General features: G+C 38.7%; 1 protein-coding gene across 2 annotated transcripts; it reads right to left on the bottom strand.

The window, feature by feature from the left end:
* Positions 1–14: 14 nt before the first annotated feature.
* Positions 15–21440, bottom strand: LOC128018530 (1-acyl-sn-glycerol-3-phosphate acyltransferase gamma). Of its 2 annotated transcripts, none has more exons than XM_052604105.1 (10): positions 21353–21440; positions 12482–12540; positions 11789–12019; positions 10788–10957; positions 9549–9710; positions 8481–8634; positions 6533–6635; positions 6190–6265; positions 5869–6067; positions 15–2121 (listed from the first exon to the last, which is right to left on the bottom strand). In XM_052604105.1, exons 3-10 carry the CDS (start codon positions 11964–11966, stop codon positions 2030–2032), a joined length of 1134 nt encoding a protein of 377 aa, XP_052460065.1. In that variant the 5' UTR covers positions 11967–12019; positions 12482–12540; positions 21353–21440; the 3' UTR covers positions 15–2029. The 2 variants fall into 2 exon arrangements, with proteins under 2 accessions (XP_052460065.1, XP_052460057.1); XM_052604097.1 differs by having other exon boundaries at positions 11789–12022; positions 21353–21439.
* Positions 21441–21469: the final 29 nt, after the last annotated feature.

The raw sequence follows: 21469 nt of genomic DNA, 5'->3' as shown, positions 1-21469 counted from the left end.
TGAGACAACTCCTGTTGCAATCATACACGGAGTGCTTTAATTGATCTGAAAGAAAACACACAAAAAGTTGAGATTTTAAAAGACTAAATTTTTTGTTCTACTCCGTTTTCATTAACATACTGATTTTTTGTACTTGAAAGCAAGTCAGACACACTCTCAATAACATTTAGCATCTGTTCCAAAGCCCACCACTGGGTCTGTGCTCTAATAACTCAATCGTGTCAGTCCTACACTTCGGTATACAGCAGCAACATTTATTCAAAGTAGTGGGAATTCCGGCTCTAAATGAGGTGTGATGTTTATAACAGCATTAGAGTACAAGAACTGATCTTGACTCAGAGATCAGCCATGCCAGATCAGACTCTGAAATGTCACCAATACATAACATGGATTTTTTTCTTTCAACAGTATTCTCTCCTAAAAATATCAATATTAATGTGGGAACCACTGCTTTTTTTTTGTGCAACTGATTAATTAATATTCCTTCAACCAGGTAATGGTAAAAAGTAAACCTTGTACGATGATATTTTAGTTTAATGAACTCTGGTCTTTGACCCAAGTAATAAATCTCACAGCTGCAACACTTGTGTCATGCAGATCTTCCAAACCCATGTCACTGCATCTGAAGCTCTGTTTCTGTGATCTACACATGATTTGAGGGTCAGCAAACCTGCACAAGGTTCAGAAATCAAAACCACACGGGACTGCAAGTGCACACCAAACGAAGCCGCACTGTTCTGCCAAGGCTTGCGTGGGTCGTTTCCTGTTTCACCAATGAAAGAGTACCAAGTTGCACATTAAAAACAGTGGGTGACATATACTGAGAGATAAATTTCAATGAAGTGCAAAGGTGTTGTGAATACAGATGGATTTGGGTCAAGAAAAATCTAGAGTTTATTTACAAACCATTAGTGTCTTTAGTTCACACTAAACAGGTTTCACAATCTTTCTTTATTTACAGAACTGATAGTTTAGTTCTTGGTCATTCAGCTACTATCAGAATCTCACACTTCAACGCCTTTATTTCATTAGTTACACGTGGATAGAGAGGTTGGCCAACTGAATCATGGTCCATGGGCTTTCAATTTGTTTGACAAAACTGCAGACTGACTAAAGAGATGCTCTAGGTGAATTGGTAGAAAACACGTATTGCTTATTCAGCACAGCCAATAACACAATGGCGACATAGTGGGTAATTGTGAAAAAGGTCTCAAAAATGGGAGTAAAGTTACAGAAGACATGCTTTTCCTTAGAAATCCTGCTCAATCCATTTCAATTACCATCAAATTGGCCACACTGAACAGTTTTCACCACGTCACTCCAGCTGCAACAGACCAAAGATCTACAACAGTTCATTTGTTGGGTGGGGACCGTGTTGTGACCCTCATCACTGATCGCATGGGCTGTTTGTCTTCCTCAACTGCAGCATGCTCTGCCGGCCCGTGACGTGAAATACTGATCGTAGAAAACCAGTTTAAGTGACTCTTGTGTGGCTCTGGGTGAAGATCCAAAGAGGAATGTTACTTATTTTGTAGATGCAGAGAATGGAGTGTTACAAAGCACTTCCAGAGTTGATAAATAACAATGAAGAACTATGACAACAAGTGGGTTTGTTGGGAAATGGGTGGGTCTTATGATGTTAAAGGGCGGGGCTAAACAGGAGGAACAATCCTCTGATAGGTTGATTGGTACCATTGGTTAGTCTCTCTAGTTCGTCTCATCTTTCTCCGCTGGAGAAGAGGAGCGTTTCGTCATCGATCCACAGCTGACGAATGTTTCTTCTCCTCTATTTCCCATTTAGTTGGTTCATAAAAATTATCATAATGTTTTATAGACTAGCGTATTAAGTTAAATCTATAGTTTTATCCCTATACACCTCCCAATGCTGAGATTTTTTTTATTTAATTTGTTTTTTTAATTGCTTTTTTTTTGTAAGAAGGCTAACTGCACACAGGGCAGCTCTGTGCCCGAGGCTGGACTGCAGGGTGAGCGATACAGTGGCCACACGGTGTCGACATGGTGAAAATGTTTAGTTCTCCTTCTTGGCCTCTATGTTGCCGTAGCTGGATCCTGTCTTCTTCACTTCGGTTACACCGATGAGCCGACGAACTGCTACAGAAGCTGCGGAGAGAGAAACGGTGACAGAGAAGAATAAGCTAGTGAAATCAACTCAGTATCCTTATCTCATATCTCTCTATTTATGTTTGAATCTTTTGTTCTTTTACAGTATGTAATTTTACCTCATAGACTTGCAGATTACTTTCATGTTTTGGTGCACACTGAAGTTTATTACTTTTAGTAGTAAATAGCTTTTAGTTTGTGCCATAGTCAAACATGGCAAAACCACCCAACTAAGGAATGGCTTTGAGAAGAAGAAGAAGAAAAACAATAATAGGACAATCATCAAGACAGCTAAGTACACACAGATGAATCTTGATTATTGCTAAGGCAAACAACATTTATAATTTAAAGGAAAGGGACATTCTAGATAGCATTGTATTGGGATTTTTACACCACTTCAAACTAGTAAAGGCCCCGGTATCTGAAATCCAAGAACGAACAAATGTGACGTCATATAGAACAAAACAGGCCGAAAAGAAGTGCGTTTTGAGGTCATTTTGGTAGTTCCAAACAGCTCACCATTGCAAACTTTCTGGGGGACTTTGCTTTGGCTCCTAAACATCTTTGAGCTTTCATTGGTCCATGCCGATTATGCAATCGGTTTTCTGAAATATCACGTTCTCTGATGAGCATTTTTTTCTCGGTGTGTTCCTCATTCTGCAGAGGTCCAACAGTAGAGCAACATCTCCTGAATACACTGGAGTGTCAAATAGCTGAGCTGCACAAATATAGTACGATCGCTCGTGGATAGTCTTTAAAGATTCAGAGAAAGTATTTAATTCCTAGAGAAATTACAATGAACCTTGGTGTCGACGACCCGAGATTAGTTTTCCAAAGCCATGAAAAGAATGAAAGGAAAGAGTAAAGATAAGGTAGCAAGTAGCTTACCGTATACATGTGTTTCAAATAAATGTTACACCATACTGCTGCTGCTGTTGTTCTTTCAATAAGCAAATTTAAAGGGTATACAATAAATGAAATGCCAAACGAATATACAAAAATAAACCTTTGTTTTTATCAAAAAGTAAATCTTGGCACCACATAAAATATAAAAAGGTGTAACAATTTATTTAGTTGAATAAAATAAATGACCACTAATAAAATAAAGTAACAAACTTACTCCAATATTTTTTTCCCACATCATGCTTAAGTTTTCAGACTATAAAGCCCCTTTCACACTGCACGTCGGACCCGGCATATTGCCGGAACATTGCTGGGTCGCCTTCTGTGTGAAAGCAACCACGTCCTGGGATTGATTCCCGCATTGAACCCGGGTCGGGGACCTAGTAACATTGCCGGGTTCAACCTGGGACGAGCGCTGTGTGAACAAAAGCCAGATCTAATGGTGTGTCGAAGTGATGACGCACGTTATCGCGCAACTCTTTTACCGGCTGTTTTGAACGAAGATCAGCGTTCGTGACGGAAAAATATGTGCAAACTAATGAAGCAGAGATCAGTTAGTTACTCACTTTCCGCACTGACGCAGAGATCGTTCGCTTGCTTCAGTGAAAGTATAATGTGCCTAATGTTTTCGATGTCACGTGTCGTTACAGGATCTTTACAGGTTGTGTGCGAAAGCATGCACATATACCGGGTCATCACTGGCAGAGTGAAAGTGCAAAATCTAGTGACCCAGGAACAATTGCCGGAACACTTTACCCCTGTATTTGCTGGAACGGCAGTGTGAAAAGGGGCTTAAGACAGTCACACTTCCCATGAAGGACTGGAATGGTTCTTGTGCATTGCAAACATGATACTTGACTCCGAACTGGTGCTAATCACTATTCTTTTGTCTATAATATTCTGACCATCGGTGCCCGTCTCACTCCTAGATTGCCTACACCTTTTCATTTAATTGTTCTTTTGTTTAAGGGATAGTCTCGAGCATCGTGACACATTTACATTAATCTACACCCAGCCTCCAGCAGTAGTGATGGGAAGTTCGGATTTTTTTACTGACTCTGTCTTTTGAGTCTCGTTCAGCAAAATGAACAAATCTTTTTTCGAGTCATTTAGTTAATTTTAGCAAAATGTAATTAAAATGTTACGTGTTACTTCCCTAACACATCTAGTACTTACACAAACACCGATCAATCTACGAACAATACAAAACTATTACGCTATAAGAAACAGAAAAGATCAATTCATTATTTACCTGGGTCTTTAGCCTATGATTATCTCGCCTAACCTTAGCGCTCTGCGCTGCGCCGATACATTGCTTGCTTCCAAACCAAAGCATAAATACACGCCATCTGCGTACAGGTCAGATTTGCCAAAATGGCACTACGCTGATTTGAAGAAACATAGATTAGAAGAATTGTTGAATAAACTCGTCATTTTTGTTTTCTTCGTGTACAAAAAGTATTCTTGTAGCTTCATAACGTTACGGTTGAATCACTGATGGCAGATATATTATTCTCATACTTTCCTGGAACTTGACAGTGTTATTTATTTGGCAAACAAAGTCTCAAGCCTCCCGGTTTTTATCCAAAATATCTTAAATTATTTTCCCGAAGACGAACAAAGCTTTTTTGGTTTTGGAACGACATGGGGTTAAGTGAATAATGACAAAATGTCCATTTTGTGATGGAGTATCCGTTTAACATAACATAACATAACATAACATTGTTTAAAGGGGGGGTGAAATGCTCGTTTTCACTCAATATCCTGTTAATCTTGAGTACCTATAGAGTAGTACTGCATCCTTCATAACTCCAAAAAGTCTTTAGTTTTATTATATTCATAAGAGAAAGATAGTCTGTACCGATTTTTCCTGGAATTTACACGACCGGCTGGAGGCGTGACGTGTGGGCGGAGCTAAAGAATCACAAGCGCCAGTAGGCTTTTTGCATTGAAAGCATTTGGAAGCTGTGACATTACCGTGGGAAAAAAAAACATCCAAAACAAACCATGGCTAACAGTCAGATTCAGCCGTTTATTTATGATCCAGAATCAGATCCTGAGGCTGAAACTGAACGAGAGCAGCAGCAGCAGCAACGACTCGCTCCGAGCGGGGCTCGGACCCGGGTCTCGGCATGGGAGGCGGACGCACTAACAAGGAGGCAGAGATATTTGAAGCAGTTTTACTCACCGCCTGCGGTTCCAACACACGATCGTGACCCTTTTTCGTTGGGATTGCATCATCCTTAAGAAATAAACGATACGCAAATCCGGCGTCAAACTGGGCTTTGTTTGTAAAACAAGCATCTTCGAAATGCAGGGAACAAACAAAAACACTTGCACAACTCCGTTGATGCTCTGTAAAAATAAACTCCATCCACTGGTCCATTAATGCTGTTTTTTTTTTTGGTAATCTGTGCAGGGTTGTCTTGCCCTGGCAACAAAAATACACTTCTTTTGTGACTTTTCGCAACGCTCTCGCTCTGATCAGTGAATGCCTCTGCTCTCAGTGCTCTGCTATACGGGAGGGCAGATGTGCCCTAGGACCCAAATAAGGAAATTCCGCTCCATCTAACGTCACACAGAGCCATACTCGAAAAAAACTTTCCGAAACTTGTGACAAACCGGAAGGAGTATTTTTGGAACAGAAATACTCCTTCAAACGTACAACTTAATTTTTGAAACTTTGTCCATGTTTAGCATGGGAATCCAACTCTTTAACAGTGTAAAAAACTCAGTATGCATGAAATAGCATTTCACCCCCCCTTTAAATCTAAAATTCATGGGGTTTTTATGAATAAGCTACAAAAACTTCAAACCACTATGGCTAAGAAAACATCCACTAACCGACAATTAGGAAGATCATAAAGCCAATGATGAGGAGGGGAGAGCCACTGACAAAGACGTCCCAGGCAAAGTTAATAAGCGGAGAAAGCAGGAGAGTAGCCCAAAACAGGAAGTTCAGCAGTGTCCAAACTCGACGTTTGGTTTTGATGGTGGGGCCAGGGTAACAGCCCTCCTTTTCATAGTGTTCTTGTAACGCATCCTTGAAAGACAGAAATGTGGGATAAATTGCAGTACACATAAATCCAATTAATCAGATATAAAAGTTCAATTAAAGCCATTAAACTTAAAAAGGCCAGTTCATCTAAAGCCTGAGCTTTATACCTTTTCTTGGTAGAGTTTATGTAACCAGTTAGCGCACTCTTTTTCATCATCAGGAATCTCCTCCACAGGGAAGCGCCTGCAACAGAACAGTGAGGGGTCAGAGCAGCACAAGATAGACTCCAATAGAGGGTGCTGCTTAGCGATGTACGGAGCTTCTTAGTTACAACCTTAATACAAATATTTAAGGAGATCTCAGGTCAGCAGTAAAACACAAAACCTGGACACTCATAGTCATTTATCATAATACATCCACCTTCAATTTAAAGCTCATGTCAGATTTTGGAAGTAAAGCAGCTACTCTATTAAACGAATTGAAATCTAGTGAACTTCAGCTGTGACTCACCTGATGCTCATGTCGGCTTTGTATTTCTTGCCGTTAACGATGCCCAGCAGGGTTGGGTTCTGCTTGTCTTTGAAGTTCAGCGTGACATCGTACACAGCTTCCACTATTGAAACAGAACCAATACATTTTGAGGTCACGGAATGGAATGTTTGAATGTTCCAAAGATACAGTGTATATGATGAAAGAACTTCCATATTTGGGTCTCTCTTTTTTTAATATTCAGTCTTTTCCCCACACAAAGCCATAATCATATAAATTCTAAATATTGTAAATCAAGTGAATGAGTAGCACGGACCACTTTTTCATAGCTTTGGCACCCTTTTTTAGCTTGAGAACTTCAGTCATTGAATGGACAAGAGAGACCGATACATTCTTGAAAATATCTTCTTTTGTGTTCCAAGGAAAAAAGTCAGTCAGTCAAACCGGGTTCAAATGACATTATAGCAAGCAAATAATGACAATTTTTTAGGAGAACTCCTAAATTAAATAATGTTTCTAATGTAATTAGAGATCAGAGCAGCAGATATCATTCTTGGCAGCATAAGAGAGGAAAAATCTCAATAGAGTATGAATTGAGCATAACTGGCATGAACATCAGGATGATGGAAAGCAGTGCAGCATGACTACACACATTCATGAAGGCATGATCTGCAGTCAAATCAAGTTCTCGAGTTCATTTCTGTCACCTCGTTAGGGGAAAGAAGAATTGTGAAACAAGCAATCAGTAAGTGATGTCCTATAAAAGTAATTACTGGTGAATTATAAAGAATCAAAGTCAAACTACTAGATATGCATCACACACTTAAATAATTCTAGTAAGCATCATATTTTGACATGTATTTAAATTAAATCATATCATTTCATACCTAAAAAAATGGTTACACACTCCAAAATAATGTCAAAATAATACTGGACCACAATGGCCTGTTTTATTTACACAATAATCAAATGTTTGGGTTAAGATATTTCATAATTTTACATACTTTTTCAGTATTGAACTGATCAAAAGTGATAGCAAAGATCTAGACTGGTACAAAGAATCTAAAATTCAGTTCATTTAAACGTTGAAAATAAACCAAATCCCCAAAACATTGAGCAGTTTTAATATTAAGAAATTCTTCTTGAGCAGCAAATCAGTGTATTAGAATGATTTCTGAAGGATCATGTGACATTGAGGACTGGAGTAATGATGCTTTGGATGCACAGTAATGGGACTCTAAAATATATATTTAATATAAAAATTATTTACATTTGAATTGTAACAAGATTTCACAATATTATTGTATTTGCTTTATTTTTGATCAAACAAACGCTGCCTTGGTGAGCAAAAGAGACTTGTTTAAAAATATATATATTTAAAATTTACATTTATTCATTTAGCCGACACTTTTATCCAAAGCGACTTACAACTGCTATATATGTCAGAGGTCGCATGCCTCTGGACTAACCAAAGGTTTAGTGTCTTGCTCAGGGACACATTTATATATGGAAAGATATATACATTTTACCAACCCCAAATTTTCGAACGGTAGTGCATGCCTAAAAATAGTGTAAACTCTCAGGCTATATTCAGATGCAGATAGCAGGTGACATACAGAAGAGCCTCTCAATCACAGAGGTGTCAAGAGTATTCTGGGGTCATGCAAATCCTAGGAAGAACATTAGTTATCACCATAACAGCCAGCAGCATCATGTTACGGATAACTGCACTCTGTCTAGGGTCACTCACTCATACTTAGACATTATTATTAGACACCGGTCAGGAGGAAATCCAAAAAAAGCACCAAGGGGTCAGTTTATGGGTTTGGACATGTTCCGTTGAGACACTTTAAGAACATTTGTATTTTTCTTCAGGACCACCCACCCAGGAAGAAATGTTTGACTCTTAACAGGGTAACACACAGCAGCTCTATGACAGTGATGGAGTGTGTGGAAACGTTCATCTGACCTGTTCCCTTGAGGCATTGCAGTGTAGTGGTGAATCCTTTGGTGCGGGGCAGCAGGTGGTACTTCAGTTTTGGAAGGCCCTTACTCTCAGCCACCTGCATGCTTATCTCATGTTTCTTTTCCGTAAATCTTGTTCCTTCACAGTAAAGCAGGAACTGCCAAACACACACACCAGACGATGTTAACTCCCGGGTCGGTGATAAACCCATTAATCCTATCACTTCATAATCCCTGCCAACGGAAACTTCCCATCGGAGCACGTCATAAGTGATCTCACCACATCCAATTAATATGATGACAGAATAAATAAATAACCATACTAAACCACAACATCTCAACAAGAAAGACACCGAATGTTTGAGGTACAGCTTGGCTTCAATAAGTTAAAATGGTTAGCAAGAGAAGCTTCAGGGAAAAATATGAATTTAGACATGACTCCGCCTCTGTAATTGTGCTTTACTACAGGTTATAGTGCAAGGTCAGAAATTATTACAATATAGTGTTTTTGCTATCTTAAAAGAAAGGAGAAAACTGTTTTCTTGTAAACTGAGTATGGGGAAATGTTTGCTTTGCATTCAGACTTTTTTGTGACTTCCATTCCATTATTATTATTTTTTTTTTTGCAGTCTCTGTGCCTTGGTTTGCAGTTTGTGTGCATATAATGCCCAAGCACAGGACAAAAGTAACACCAAGCTCCAAATGCGAATTGAGTTCAAGTAATTTTATTAGGAACTGCAACATCGTATGCTTTCAAAATGTAAAAACATAATTCACCAAAAACTACAATTGAAAACATTTAATACAAGCACACAAGAAGGAAAAAGACTGAAGTACTGGTTAACCAAACACTGCCCATCACAAATTAAACTGCTCTGAAACCTTAAAGAACATTTGCATGGGTTTAGAGATTTGGTCAATTTGAGGTTGTGGTTGGCCCTACATTTGATAGCAACAATACATTGCATACTCCGTACACATCACCGTGGTAAAGAGAAAAGGCTTAAATCAATCGTAAAGCTCTGCTTAATTATCAGGTCATTAGAGCATCCTAATCGCTCCGTGTACTCACCCACATGTATTCTGGGTAATCTCGGAGACGGTTCAGCCCACTGAAGACAGTTTCTCTGTCCTCCTCCCACTTCCGCTTACAGAAAACGATTTCCAAGAAGTACCACGTCCAGCCGATCAGAGGAACTTTCAGCAGTTCGTGTTTAGCCAGAACCTTAGAACTCTGGATAAATAAATAAAGGGTGGATAGAAAATGCCAGAAAGGAATCAGAGATGAAGGGAGAGAGGATAGAGAAGAATTCAAATCAGCCACTCAATCAAAACAAATCCAAAATTAGAACGCATCCAAGAGAGAAAGGTCTAACTGATCTCTTGGGATTGATCCTCATGATGACTACGATTTCTAAACACAGAACAAAAATGGATGATGACTGCAGTTTTTGCTAATGTTAACTTAAACTACTAAAAAGCTTTGTAGTTCAGTTAAATACAATACAATTATAAACAAAAACAAAGTTTAAATAAAAATGTTAAATGCTACCTTGGCAACTAACTGAAATAAATATTTATTTGAATACTAGCATTTTATTCGAAAGTAAATAAAAATAAATCTTGAATTCAAAAAAAGAGATTTAGAATATTTAGAATTTAGAATATAAATATTTACAATTATAAAGAATTTAGGACATTTATTATGTGCCAAGGTACTTTGATTAAAAATAAAATAGGGATTTCAAAATATTAATAAATACAGAATACACACACACACACACACACATATAATAAAATGGCACTGCACAAAGTATAACCTGGCCATCACAGGCCCCTGCACAAGTGATGTCTTATATTGTAAATAGCAGAATTATGTTCTTTCATGAATATATTTTCAGCCAAATGACATTCTAAAAGATACTGTGATGAACTTCAATCTCAATAGTAGTTTCACTGCATGCAAGTACTGATGGGAAACAACTCCACATAATAAAAAATATTTCACCTAATATCCATGTGTGACTTGATTTTTGTTTCTTCACAATAGTATCATAGCCACATTCTAATATCCAAATGAAATTGTGTGCAGAATGCAAAACGCTTTTTGCATCATTTGTACACTTTTCTGTTGAAGGAACCACATCAAAGAAGCTAGTCACACATTCATCGGCATCCACTTTAGTTTGAATGATTCAGCTCACATAGTTGAGACACAGGCCTACACGAATACGGTCACCCCTCTAAGCTAACACCATCCTTCACAACTTCCCACTTCGCTACGTCGTCTTCACTGCTCGTCAGGACTCACCCCCAGTACGCCGTATCTCTCACACATGGTCCAGCCGCACAGAAAGTCGATCTCATAGTTGTGATTGAGGATGATGATGACGTGCTCTTTACCAAACTTATCCACCGTGGCCTGATCGGTGTAGAGTGTGCACTCGGTGCCAGACCACCACTCTAACAGCATCACCAACTCTGTTAAGAAAGCATTAGAAAAGTGTGTCAGACAGGTGTTATGATGCCAGCTGCGATAGAATGATCTATATTGTGACAACCGGCATGCAAATCATTGCCAATTCTCATCTATAAATTGCTCGAGATAAAAGCTTCTGCTAAATGAACAAATGTAAATGCAAATACATTTCTCCCAATCCCGAAATACATGCAAGGTATATACATACATGAATACATACCGGCCAGTGAAATGAACCTACCCCTTCATCTAACCCTACCCCATGTAGCTACCTTGTATTACCAGAACTTTCTTAGATAAATACACTGTAAGTACACTATAAGTACATGTTAGTACACGTACTGTAAAATAAAGTGCAACCACACGTGGACAAAATATATTTGAATGGATTTTTATTGCTGCCTCCATATATATCAGTGTGTATTTTGCAAAGTCTAAATGTATTGTTTTACTAGTACTTATTTTTATTTAAATGTCTGAACAACTGCATAGCTGTGATTACATGACAAATGCTTAGTTCGTCCATCTCGGGGCTCAATGCCAGCCAAAGCGTGAAAGCACAGCTTGAATCTGACCGTGGGATCGAACTCCCAGGGGCACAGAAATACAAATCCCAAATGCGGGACCTTGCCCACTTTAAGGGTTAAAGACTTAATTAAAAAACATTAAGTGATATCATTCACAAATGCTTTATATATTACAGTAATAGGTGCCCGGCTCTGGAATGAATGCACTTAAGAGCACCTAAAATGTTCTCATTAACAAGGTCAACACAACTATCCTTGCTTTACAGGTCTGTAAAAACACTGAGCTGAGACAAAACAGTGACTCACGGCTCCATAGCGAGTAGGCGAGTCTGGTGTTGATCTTGCGGTACAGCTGTTTGTTGAAGGGCCACAGCACACAGGTACACAGCTGGGTGAAGTTGATAATGAGGCCGCTCACCACAAACACGAAGCCAATCAAGAGCTGCAGTATGAACAGGCTCTTCAGCCACGCCACCACACCCATGACTGAGAGCCCCCTCCACACACACACACACACACACTCACCCCCCACACACACTGCTGGAAGACAAGAGAGACAGAGACGACACCAAACATGGTTTGTTGTACATTTTTGAAAAACATATATTGTTGTATTGTTTTTCCCCCACAAAATGAATATGGATTGATCAGACTATTCTTAAAAAGTAATATTTATAAATATGTATATATATTCATATAGTCATAACTAAACTACTTAGTTGACCATGCAAAATTAAACAACATAGCAACTCACTGTGTCAGTTTCTTAAAATGAATTAACATGTAAACGCAACATCAAATTTTCAATCATTCTCTTATGAATACAAACACACAAATATAAGTGCTGATCTATATATTATTGGTAGCATTTGATCGCGAATCATGGAATTTGTATCAGTCAATCCACTGTTGTCCTCTCAAACTCGTGTTTAATTTGTTATAAAGCATAATCATCTGTTATCCTGAGATCAATACGGACATGAATGGATGTTTACTCACCACAGCGGGTTAGTCTCTACAATCCTCTTTTACACGGCCCTTCACTTAGCACCACCGACCTGAGAGAAAATGAGACCGAGCACATTTAGAGAATCCATGGCAGACCAGCCGTGAATGCAAGTCCTGATTATTTTTACATCCACATCCTGTTCCAAGATATGAAAATCCACTGTAAAGTAGGCGAGAGTTCATGACCAAAAGCCCTTGGGCACCAAAAACTCCATATGCACCAGCAAGAACTGCACAAACACACACCCTCTCACCCACTTGGAGGAACTCCAAACACCTCCTCCGATTTCACTCTCTAGCATGCACTGACTGCCTCATTTATGCAACCCCTTTTGCCCAACTGTATCTCTCACTCCTTATTATATGACAGGCAGCATCTCAACATGACTCGTCATGTACAAAAATCCCACTCTGAGGAAAAAAAACAATATTACACAAACGCTCTCACTGGATCTGAAGGTCTCTGGTTTCAAAACGATTTTGAAAGCTTATCAAGCTTTAATCTCCCAGCACCGCTTAATCCGATAACAACACAACAACTGCAAGCAAGACTGGATTAATACTCGAACAAAATGAGTGCTTCAGCAAATTTATTTGCCAAATAATCTTTTAAAGCACAGCTTAACCAAATGAAAAGAGAGGACTGAACCCCATGCTTCCTTGTAGGTTTATCTGATACTCAGGATGAAGTTGCCAAACACAACTACTTCACCTGGCCGTCTCCTAACCTGCAGGAGCCCCGTCTGTCTCTGACCCCATCAATACTATCATTTTCTCTGTTAGTATGTGTCAACAGAGTTCAGTTAAGTCAACCATCCTAAAACAATAACTCACATTATCTCAAAGTGTAAAACACCAATTCAGCCCAACGGCCCATACATTCAGGCCAGCATAATCAGACACCTGCTGTTATATGTAAAAATCCCTGCTGAGCGAGCAGCTAGCGAAATGTTGATGGAGGATTAGGAGAGTTTTGAGATCTAATCAGAACGATGCCTCACAATAATAAACAGTGATTCTGAACTCAATCTCCCAAATCTACATGCCTTTTCAAACAAACACAAAACAATCATGTCAAAAATTGTGGGCAGCAAGTAAAAATGTATACCTACAAAGCTTCGGTTCCTGCACCAATACATCAGCCCGAGACAAACCAAACACAAACACCTCACACGAAGACAGACTGAGGGCAGAAAAAGACAGAAGGTGCGAATGGAAAGAGTTGAACTCTGTCCTGCTATTTATTACTGCACAAACTTATGTAAACGTTGTAACCCTACCAAAGTGTGTGTTTGTGTGTGTTTGAGATCAAGAGAATGGAAATTACAGCTAGTGTGTTGCACTAGGTGTGTGAGGGCTGAGGGTGGAGTGTGTATATGATTTCTGAAGGATCACCTGATCAACTTGTTAGAGCAGAGCACTTTCTCAGCCAACAAGACATTGTTTCTCAACAACTATATGAGCAACAGTAGACTAATACACTAAAGCCTCTTTCACACCACGTGTTGATCCAGGAAAATTGCCAGAGTGCCTTCTGTGTGAACACAAACTTCACACTTCAAACTTCAAGGATCGATCCCTGGATGGGGACCTGGTAACATTGCCGGGATCAGTCCTGAAACGAGCTCTGTGTGAACAAAAGGCAGGGCCAATGGTGTGTTGTATGGATGATGCATGTTATTGTGCGATTCTGTTTTGAAGCCAGATATAATACAGACACCTAGAATTTCAGTAACATTTCGACAAGGTCAATATTTCGATATGTTCATTTGTAGCCTGTTCAATGGTGTGCACAACTGACAAACTTTAAATCCTTGATTTCAAAGTTTGAAATCAAGGATTTAAAGTTTGTCAGTTGTGCATTTCAAACTATGATGCACTATATCCAGTTGGCTGCTATGTCGTATTCCTGTCATATTCACTGTGTGCTCTATGTGAAATTAGCTTTAACTTAAAAAAAAAAGATCTTTTACATCTTTTTTTATTCATTCATATTTTTAAAAGTCTAGAGAATTATGTATGAAAAGATGCTAATGTTCCAGTTTCTCATTCAAAGGCATCAAAGGCTCTGAAAAGGTGTATTAAAGATACTTAAAGGGGATCTATAATGCATCTTATAATATAAGCCTCAGGTCCTTGAATGTGTCTGTGAAGTTTCATCTTAAAATAACCCACAAATTAGTCAATGCTGCAAATATTTTTTTTAACAGAAGCAAAAACATGCTGTTTTCATGCATGTATCTTTAAATGCAAATTAGCTGCTGTTTCCCGCCCACTTTTCCATAAGAGGTCTGTCCCTTTACAACTTGTCCCTTATATACTCTACCAAAACAAAATCACGTTGTGTCTGAAATCGCTCACTCGTTCACTCATTCATAATCCCTGTATAGTGTATGGCAGTTGAGTTCACTATCAGAAAGGAGTAAACAAATAAGTGAACGGATTCGGACGGTGACATATACACTGCGCATGAGACTTGGAGCCGTTGCAAAAACATTGTCATATGTACTTTTATATTTTTTACTTTTTTTATTACATGTACCTAATTTTAGAAAATAATATTAATAGCAATAATACTCCATTATATACATATAATGTTCCTGTACTTCAAGTGGTAGAGCATTGTGTTAGCAAGCGCAAGATTAAGGGTTCGAATCCCAGGGAACACATGTTAGGAGAAAATTTGTAAAATATCCACCAAATATCCTAATTTTAACAACTTTATGCCACCTCAGTTAATTAGTAAAATATTAAACTGAGTCATTGCCTACATAATATATTTTAATATAATAATGAATGAAAAAACGTTAAAACAGAAATAATAAACATGTAAAGGTCATCTCCCATTCAAACTCGCTCGCGCTCTCGCTTCAGGCTCGCTGGATCTCCGCATTGGATTGTGGGAAATAGTGCTTCAGCAAGTGTACATCGGTTGTACACTCGAAATCAGAATGAATTGTGGGTAAAAAAGTACTACATTCAAAAGCAGAATGTAGGGAATGAAGTCGTTCACTCAGAATTCGGACAGCACTATAAAATGGCTAATACCCGATATAGTGCACTATATAGTGGATAGGGAGCAGTTTCGGACACAGCAACACGCTTACAAGACATTGCACAGAATCATTACCAGTAGTGGGCGGGGCCTATTCAAATTGATGTCACCTTGGTTACAATCCTGAACAGATTATTATGAGATGCCATTTCTGATTTATGGGGAAAATAAATGGCGTGGATTCAATTTTCCCACAAAAGGGTGGTTTTTACACAAAAGGCACATTTGCTATCAGCCTGTATGACACTCTGAAAAGCTTTGAAGAATATACAGATAAACAAATGTGACACCATGTGGCCTTTCAGTCGTTCTAGAGACAACAGATCAACAGGACGTGACCATAGTGCCCAAATGCCCTCAAACATGAAAGGTGTGCAAATAACTACAAACTAACAAATTAAAGCCTTAGCCAAGGAGTCTCTCTTTTGACCTCTGCCTGTGTCCCAGGCAATAACCCATTAGGTAAGCTGCAGGTGGCCTAACCAATCCTCTGTTGCTTTGGATAACCATTAGCTGGACTCACCAGTAGGCGTAGTAGGCCACTGCCATGACCACTAACGCCCCACAGATCCCTGTGAAGATCATCACAGCCCCCTGGTTCAGCATCTCCGCTTCTGGTGATGGGCCTTCAAAGCAGAATAATGATGAAATTAGCCGCTTCTGGCTTCGTTCAAAAATGGGCAGGTGGTTCTGGTCTTGACAAGCTTGGAGACAGGTGAATACAAGTACAGAAAGTGCTCCTGAAAGTATGTCAAAGAAATCCTTTTAAAGAGCTGAGCGAGGCGCCAGGTCTCGCTTTGCCTACAACCACATGCTAAAGCAAATCCCACAGAATGAGAGCACTTTTATGATGACGCAAGCAGGATCCAAACTAGAGCCCATAAAGGTGGCTGCACCACTCAAAACCACACACCAGCGGATGTAAAAAGTGAGTCTTCTGATGCTGTACTCCAACGTGAATTGCTGGCCCAAATTCAAAACAGTTCTGGTTAGCGAATCCTTAGCAAGACCCAACAATCCTACAGCATAACGTGGGTATAGCAGCCACCTTCTGTTAAGCCAGAGAGAGCCGTCCTCAGCATCTTGTGTTCCCTCCTCTTCTCTAATCTCTTCTGGATCAGATTACCAATGATTAGCACTATGGAGCAGCACCCTGGATGTGTCACATCGCATTTAAATCAACTTCAGGATTGAGCTAAGTCGAACAGGACAGTGGTGACTTCCTTTTGCCACCAGGAGGAGCCTCTAGGGACAAGGCCCCTCTCTGGCATTTAAAAGATCTTGTACAAGGAGGCATGATATGTTTCGGTAGTGGTTCTGGCGACTGGTGGCTGCTGTAGCGAGCTGGACTTGTTCTTGGCATCCAAGGTCGAAAAGGCCCTAAATCCAGTTTAGATGAGGTGGTGACAGAGAAGATCAGGCAGGTTGTAGCCCAAAGTCATGAATGCACAACTGCATTACTGGCACAGACGGAGAGCAGAATGTGCTACAGGCTTACACATCACAAAACAGAGTCCTTAGCGCGCTTCCTTTTTTATTTTATACATGTTCTGCTTCTGTTGCTCTCTTTCATCTCATTATTTCTTCTGTCTTCTTTCATCGGAGTTCGTCTGTCTTTGATTTCACTATGCAGGTGATCCCTGCATTATAACTCAGATTCCCCAATTCTTCCAATTTCAGAGAGGTCAGCATAACTGCATCCAATTTATGTGCAATGATGGTGGTTTCTTAAATGAAAGACTCATGGAAAATACCTTGGTGGTCCTAAATCTATACTTGGAGAAAAGACGACTAAGAATAATCACCTTTCTGATGTGATGACCACCTGGGAAATATGAGGACAGAAAGGAGCAAAAGAGCCGTACTTGCAAGTTATATTAAATGTTGCAGCAATTAATCAAAATGTGAAACTAGGGGCAATTATAGTTTGTGTGATGTGAGTTGATATTTTGTTGCTGTGCTGTAATCAATGGGAAAACCCTTTCATAGAGTCCACATATTCTTGAATGTGCAATGTCCTGTGCACAGCTGTCCTAAAGTGCCTTCTTCAATATCTTTTAAAGACTTCGCCTGATAAGACATACAGGTTGGAAATAACAGGAGGGTGAGTAAATAAGGGCTACTTTAACTGTTGTAGTTTTGGGTAAACTATTCCTTTTTCCCTAAGTTGTCCTCTAGTTAAAAAGAAATGCAATGGTGGAAAAAAAATAATACACCTCATTATATTACAGCATGTCTCCTATCGCTTTCCATTTTTAGAATACTGGGAACTTGATACATTCTTGACAGAACAAAAAACAGTTCACAAAACGTTTTATGGGTTGAAAGAACAAAGACATTATCATTCCAAATTTCAACCACCAGAAACATTTGCTTTTCCCCAAACTTTATTATAAATATTTGGTAACACTTTAGAATAGGTAACACCTATTAGTTTCTTATTAGCATGCATATTACTAGATTATTAGTCATGTATCAGTGCTAATTCAGAACATATCAATGCCTTCTTCTACTTGACCTTATTCTACATCCCTAATCTTAACCAATACCTAAACCTAACAACTACCTTACTAACTATTAATAAGCAGCAAATTAAGAATTTATTGAGAGAAATGTCGTAGTTAATAGTTAACAAGTGTTACCTATTCTAAAGTGTTACCAAATATTCTTCTGTACATACATTTATATCCTTTCAACTGCAATTTATACAAGAGCTCCTCTTAGATACTGACTGCATATTTAATAGAAAATGACAGTTAACTTTGCTGCTGTGTCTCAGCAAATTCTACAGACTCATCAAAAATGCATAGAAATGATTAACATTAACAACAGGCAGGAATTGTGCTTTAGGTCTCTAGCTTTGCCAGACTGAACATTACCATCACTATAAGGAACTCAGTGGTCAGTAATTCTCAGTGGGCCAGTGCAGTGTGCTTTCAGTCCTCGTACAGCAGGAGTCTCGCACATAGGCCTAAACCTTGTACGAGCACAACATATGCCGATTAGCACCCACACACTGGCATTTACAAACAAACAAACCCGTTACCTGACCATGCATATGCTCACTCTGGCAACCAACTTGCCAGCTACTTAACACTGAACTGAAATGAATGCTGCAAAAAGGGCTTTCAAGGAATTCCACAACCATGCAAGAAAAGGTAACATTTCTAAATAGGTGTCCTTACCACAACTGGGCTACAGTGTCTGCACTGTTTGGAAAGTCAACCATCGATTGGCTTAAAAAAATAATTATATATATATATATATATATATATATATATATATACACAAACCCATGCATTTAACATCTGAATAATGAACTACGTAAATGTAAAAAAGGCATTTAGCAGCACATGATTCTCACCACTGATCCACTTACAGTGTTTGATGACATCAATTGATATGGTTTCTATCGCCCGCACTAAAACATTACTTCCTTAATATCTCAAACCTCCCTGACACGACTAGCCTGAAACAGACCAACGGCCATATAAGAAACAAAACAACCCCCTACACAGCAAACACAAAAAACCTCCTGTGGTGGCTGAAATATACAAAACCAAAGCCATTATGGTGCATGTCAGTCAAGCCCTTTTTACAAAACAGAAGATAAATGCTCTGTTTGCTGTCCAAAGGAAGCAGGGAGCTGTTCAGAGGATAATGTTGAGGTGTCACTGTTACAAACCTCTGCTGTGTCCCACATTCTAATCACAAAAAATTGATGACAAAAATAATATGTATACATGCCACCAATCAAGATGGTGGATTGGGCTGCTGTTATCTACCTCAGGCGCAAAGTAATAGCGTTAGGTTTAATCAACAACCTGTATCAGATTAAAGGTAGGGTTAAAAAGGATTGAAACAGAGCAGTGTCATGGTTATACTGTGACAAAAGAATAAAAAAAAAATGTATATCGTATTTCAAAATACTCCCAATGATATGCAATTACACACTGTTCTGGCACAAACATGTAAAAAGAACTATACATTTATTCTAAACTTTATTTACATGTGCTTTCGGATCCAATAACATCTTTATTGTGAGCAAATTCATTTTGTTCAACTGTTCTATCCGATTTTTAGACAGACTTCTAGCCGTATTAGAAAGAACTGTTAATGACGACGACGAACACGAAATGCGAGCGCACCTTCACCTGTTTGGAATAAGATTACACTGCTTGTGCTGTTTGTTTCTGATTGACTTAAGAAATGATGCAGAAGAGTGCTTGGTTCTTGAATCGGGCAACTCTGGTTTTGCTGTACATTCAAGTAGTGTAGGAAACACTGGCTGAATAGCATACTACTATTTCGATTCCTGCAATATGGCAGAATTAATAAAGGTAGTATGCCACAACAGTGGCTGGATTTGGAAGATTGTTTAAGTAAGATGTTCAGTACAAAAACATGACTAATATTAATCAATGTTCATGAGTTAAAACCACTCATCAACTAAACTGCAGGCAACCGCCCAGCACTGCATCTGAACTCTAGTAGCCCCCTTGATCACACCACAATGACGCGCACGCAGGTCGGGAATGACACACGGCAAACGAGTCATAAACACCATTTATCTTCAACAATTCTAAAGCCATTCAAATGCATATGACTGCTGATTGAACAAAATAAACATCAGCTCATGCAAATGAAGGAAAATTTAAATTAATAGTATTTATTTTATATAGTTAATTAATCCTTAGGTGGATAAACATTGTTATGGTAAATGTATTGAGAATATACAAAAAATAAAACGAATAACGAATAAAATAAAAATGTCAAAATCAATCTTTTTCACCTGAGTTGGTGCTTTGGTGACCGACCATAAGAGACTTTGAAGCTTAAGTCACAATTTTTCATCAAACACTCTGTATCTGTCTTTATATCTGCTCTGCAAACACTTTCCATTGTATCATAGCCAGAAATCACCAGCGTGATGTGCTTGTGAACCTATACGGTGGATCTGGGGGGTGCATACATTTCAGCAGGTGTATTGTTGGATAATGGATTTACATTTGCTATGCTATGGCAGGGGTTAATATGCAGCACAAACTAGAATTATATATGTACAGAAATAAGCAGAATTGATTGCACATGGGATTATATTGCACTAACAGAAATTACACATGGGAATAAATGTTCCATCGTATTTGGTTAGAAAAATCATCAAATCCTTCAACATTGGAATCCAGGTGGGAAAAAAGATGTCTTATGAAGCTTCCAATTAGTTTTCTTAAATGTTCTATGGTGCAACTTGGGTGTTAAATATATATATATATATATATATATATATATATATATATATATATATATTATTATTATTATTATTATTTTTTTTTCAGAGCAAACAGAGCATGAGTTTATTATTTTATTCATTTATTTCAATTTTATTAGCCGTTAAATTTGATATCATAAATATTAAACAAATCACTGTTTTTAACAAATTCTACAAATAATGTTTGTCCACATAAGGATGTAGTAACTACATAATAAATAAAATGAAATTAATATTAAATTCAAATTATTTGGAAGCACCAACAAATGACGCCACGCGCGTGCACGCGGAGGGCAGTCGAATACTAGCAGGGAGTCGAAATTCGGCAGAACACCTGCCACTGCAGCACAGGGGAAACCTCGAGCCCGTGCACAACACCAAAACATACACTCAACACAGGTGCAAAACAATCAAATAAAAGGAGAAAACACATGATTGTGCAATGGACGCATATAACCGCCTGTCAGCGTTAACAACAGCAGTCAGAACACTTATTAATCGGGTTAAGAGTAGAGTCATCATCTAGCGCGTGCATTACCTGCTTAAATGTCATCAGTGGATCTGCGTGGAGGATTCGTGCTCGTCGGCTTAATGCGATGTAATATGACAATGCTGTTGTAAACTGCTATCTAAAAGTCTCTGGACTGCTGCACAG

The sequence above is a fragment of the Carassius gibelio genome, chromosome A1 (assembly GCF_023724105.1).
Source record: "Carassius gibelio isolate Cgi1373 ecotype wild population from Czech Republic chromosome A1, carGib1.2-hapl.c, whole genome shotgun sequence".
Lineage (NCBI taxonomy): Eukaryota > Metazoa > Chordata > Actinopteri > Cypriniformes > Cyprinidae > Carassius > Carassius gibelio.
The sequence above is the reverse complement of the archived record's forward strand: the minus strand, read 5'-3'. Positions and strand labels throughout refer to the sequence as shown.

Excerpts from the sequence above, each read along its gene's own strand:
- LOC128018530 (XM_052604105.1), bottom strand. The coding sequence starts at position 11,966 with ATGGGTGTGGTGGCGTGGCTGAAGAGCCTGTTCATACTGCAGCTCTTG. Across the intron at positions 8,635-9,548 it reads ATTACCCAGAATACATGTGG|TTCCTGCTTTACTGTGAAGG; the intron begins GTGAGTACACGG and ends TGTGTTTGGCAG. Across the intron at positions 6,636-8,480 it reads GCAATGCCTCAAGGGAACAG|TGGAAGCTGTGTACGATGTC; the intron begins GTCAGATGAACG and ends CTGTTTCAATAG.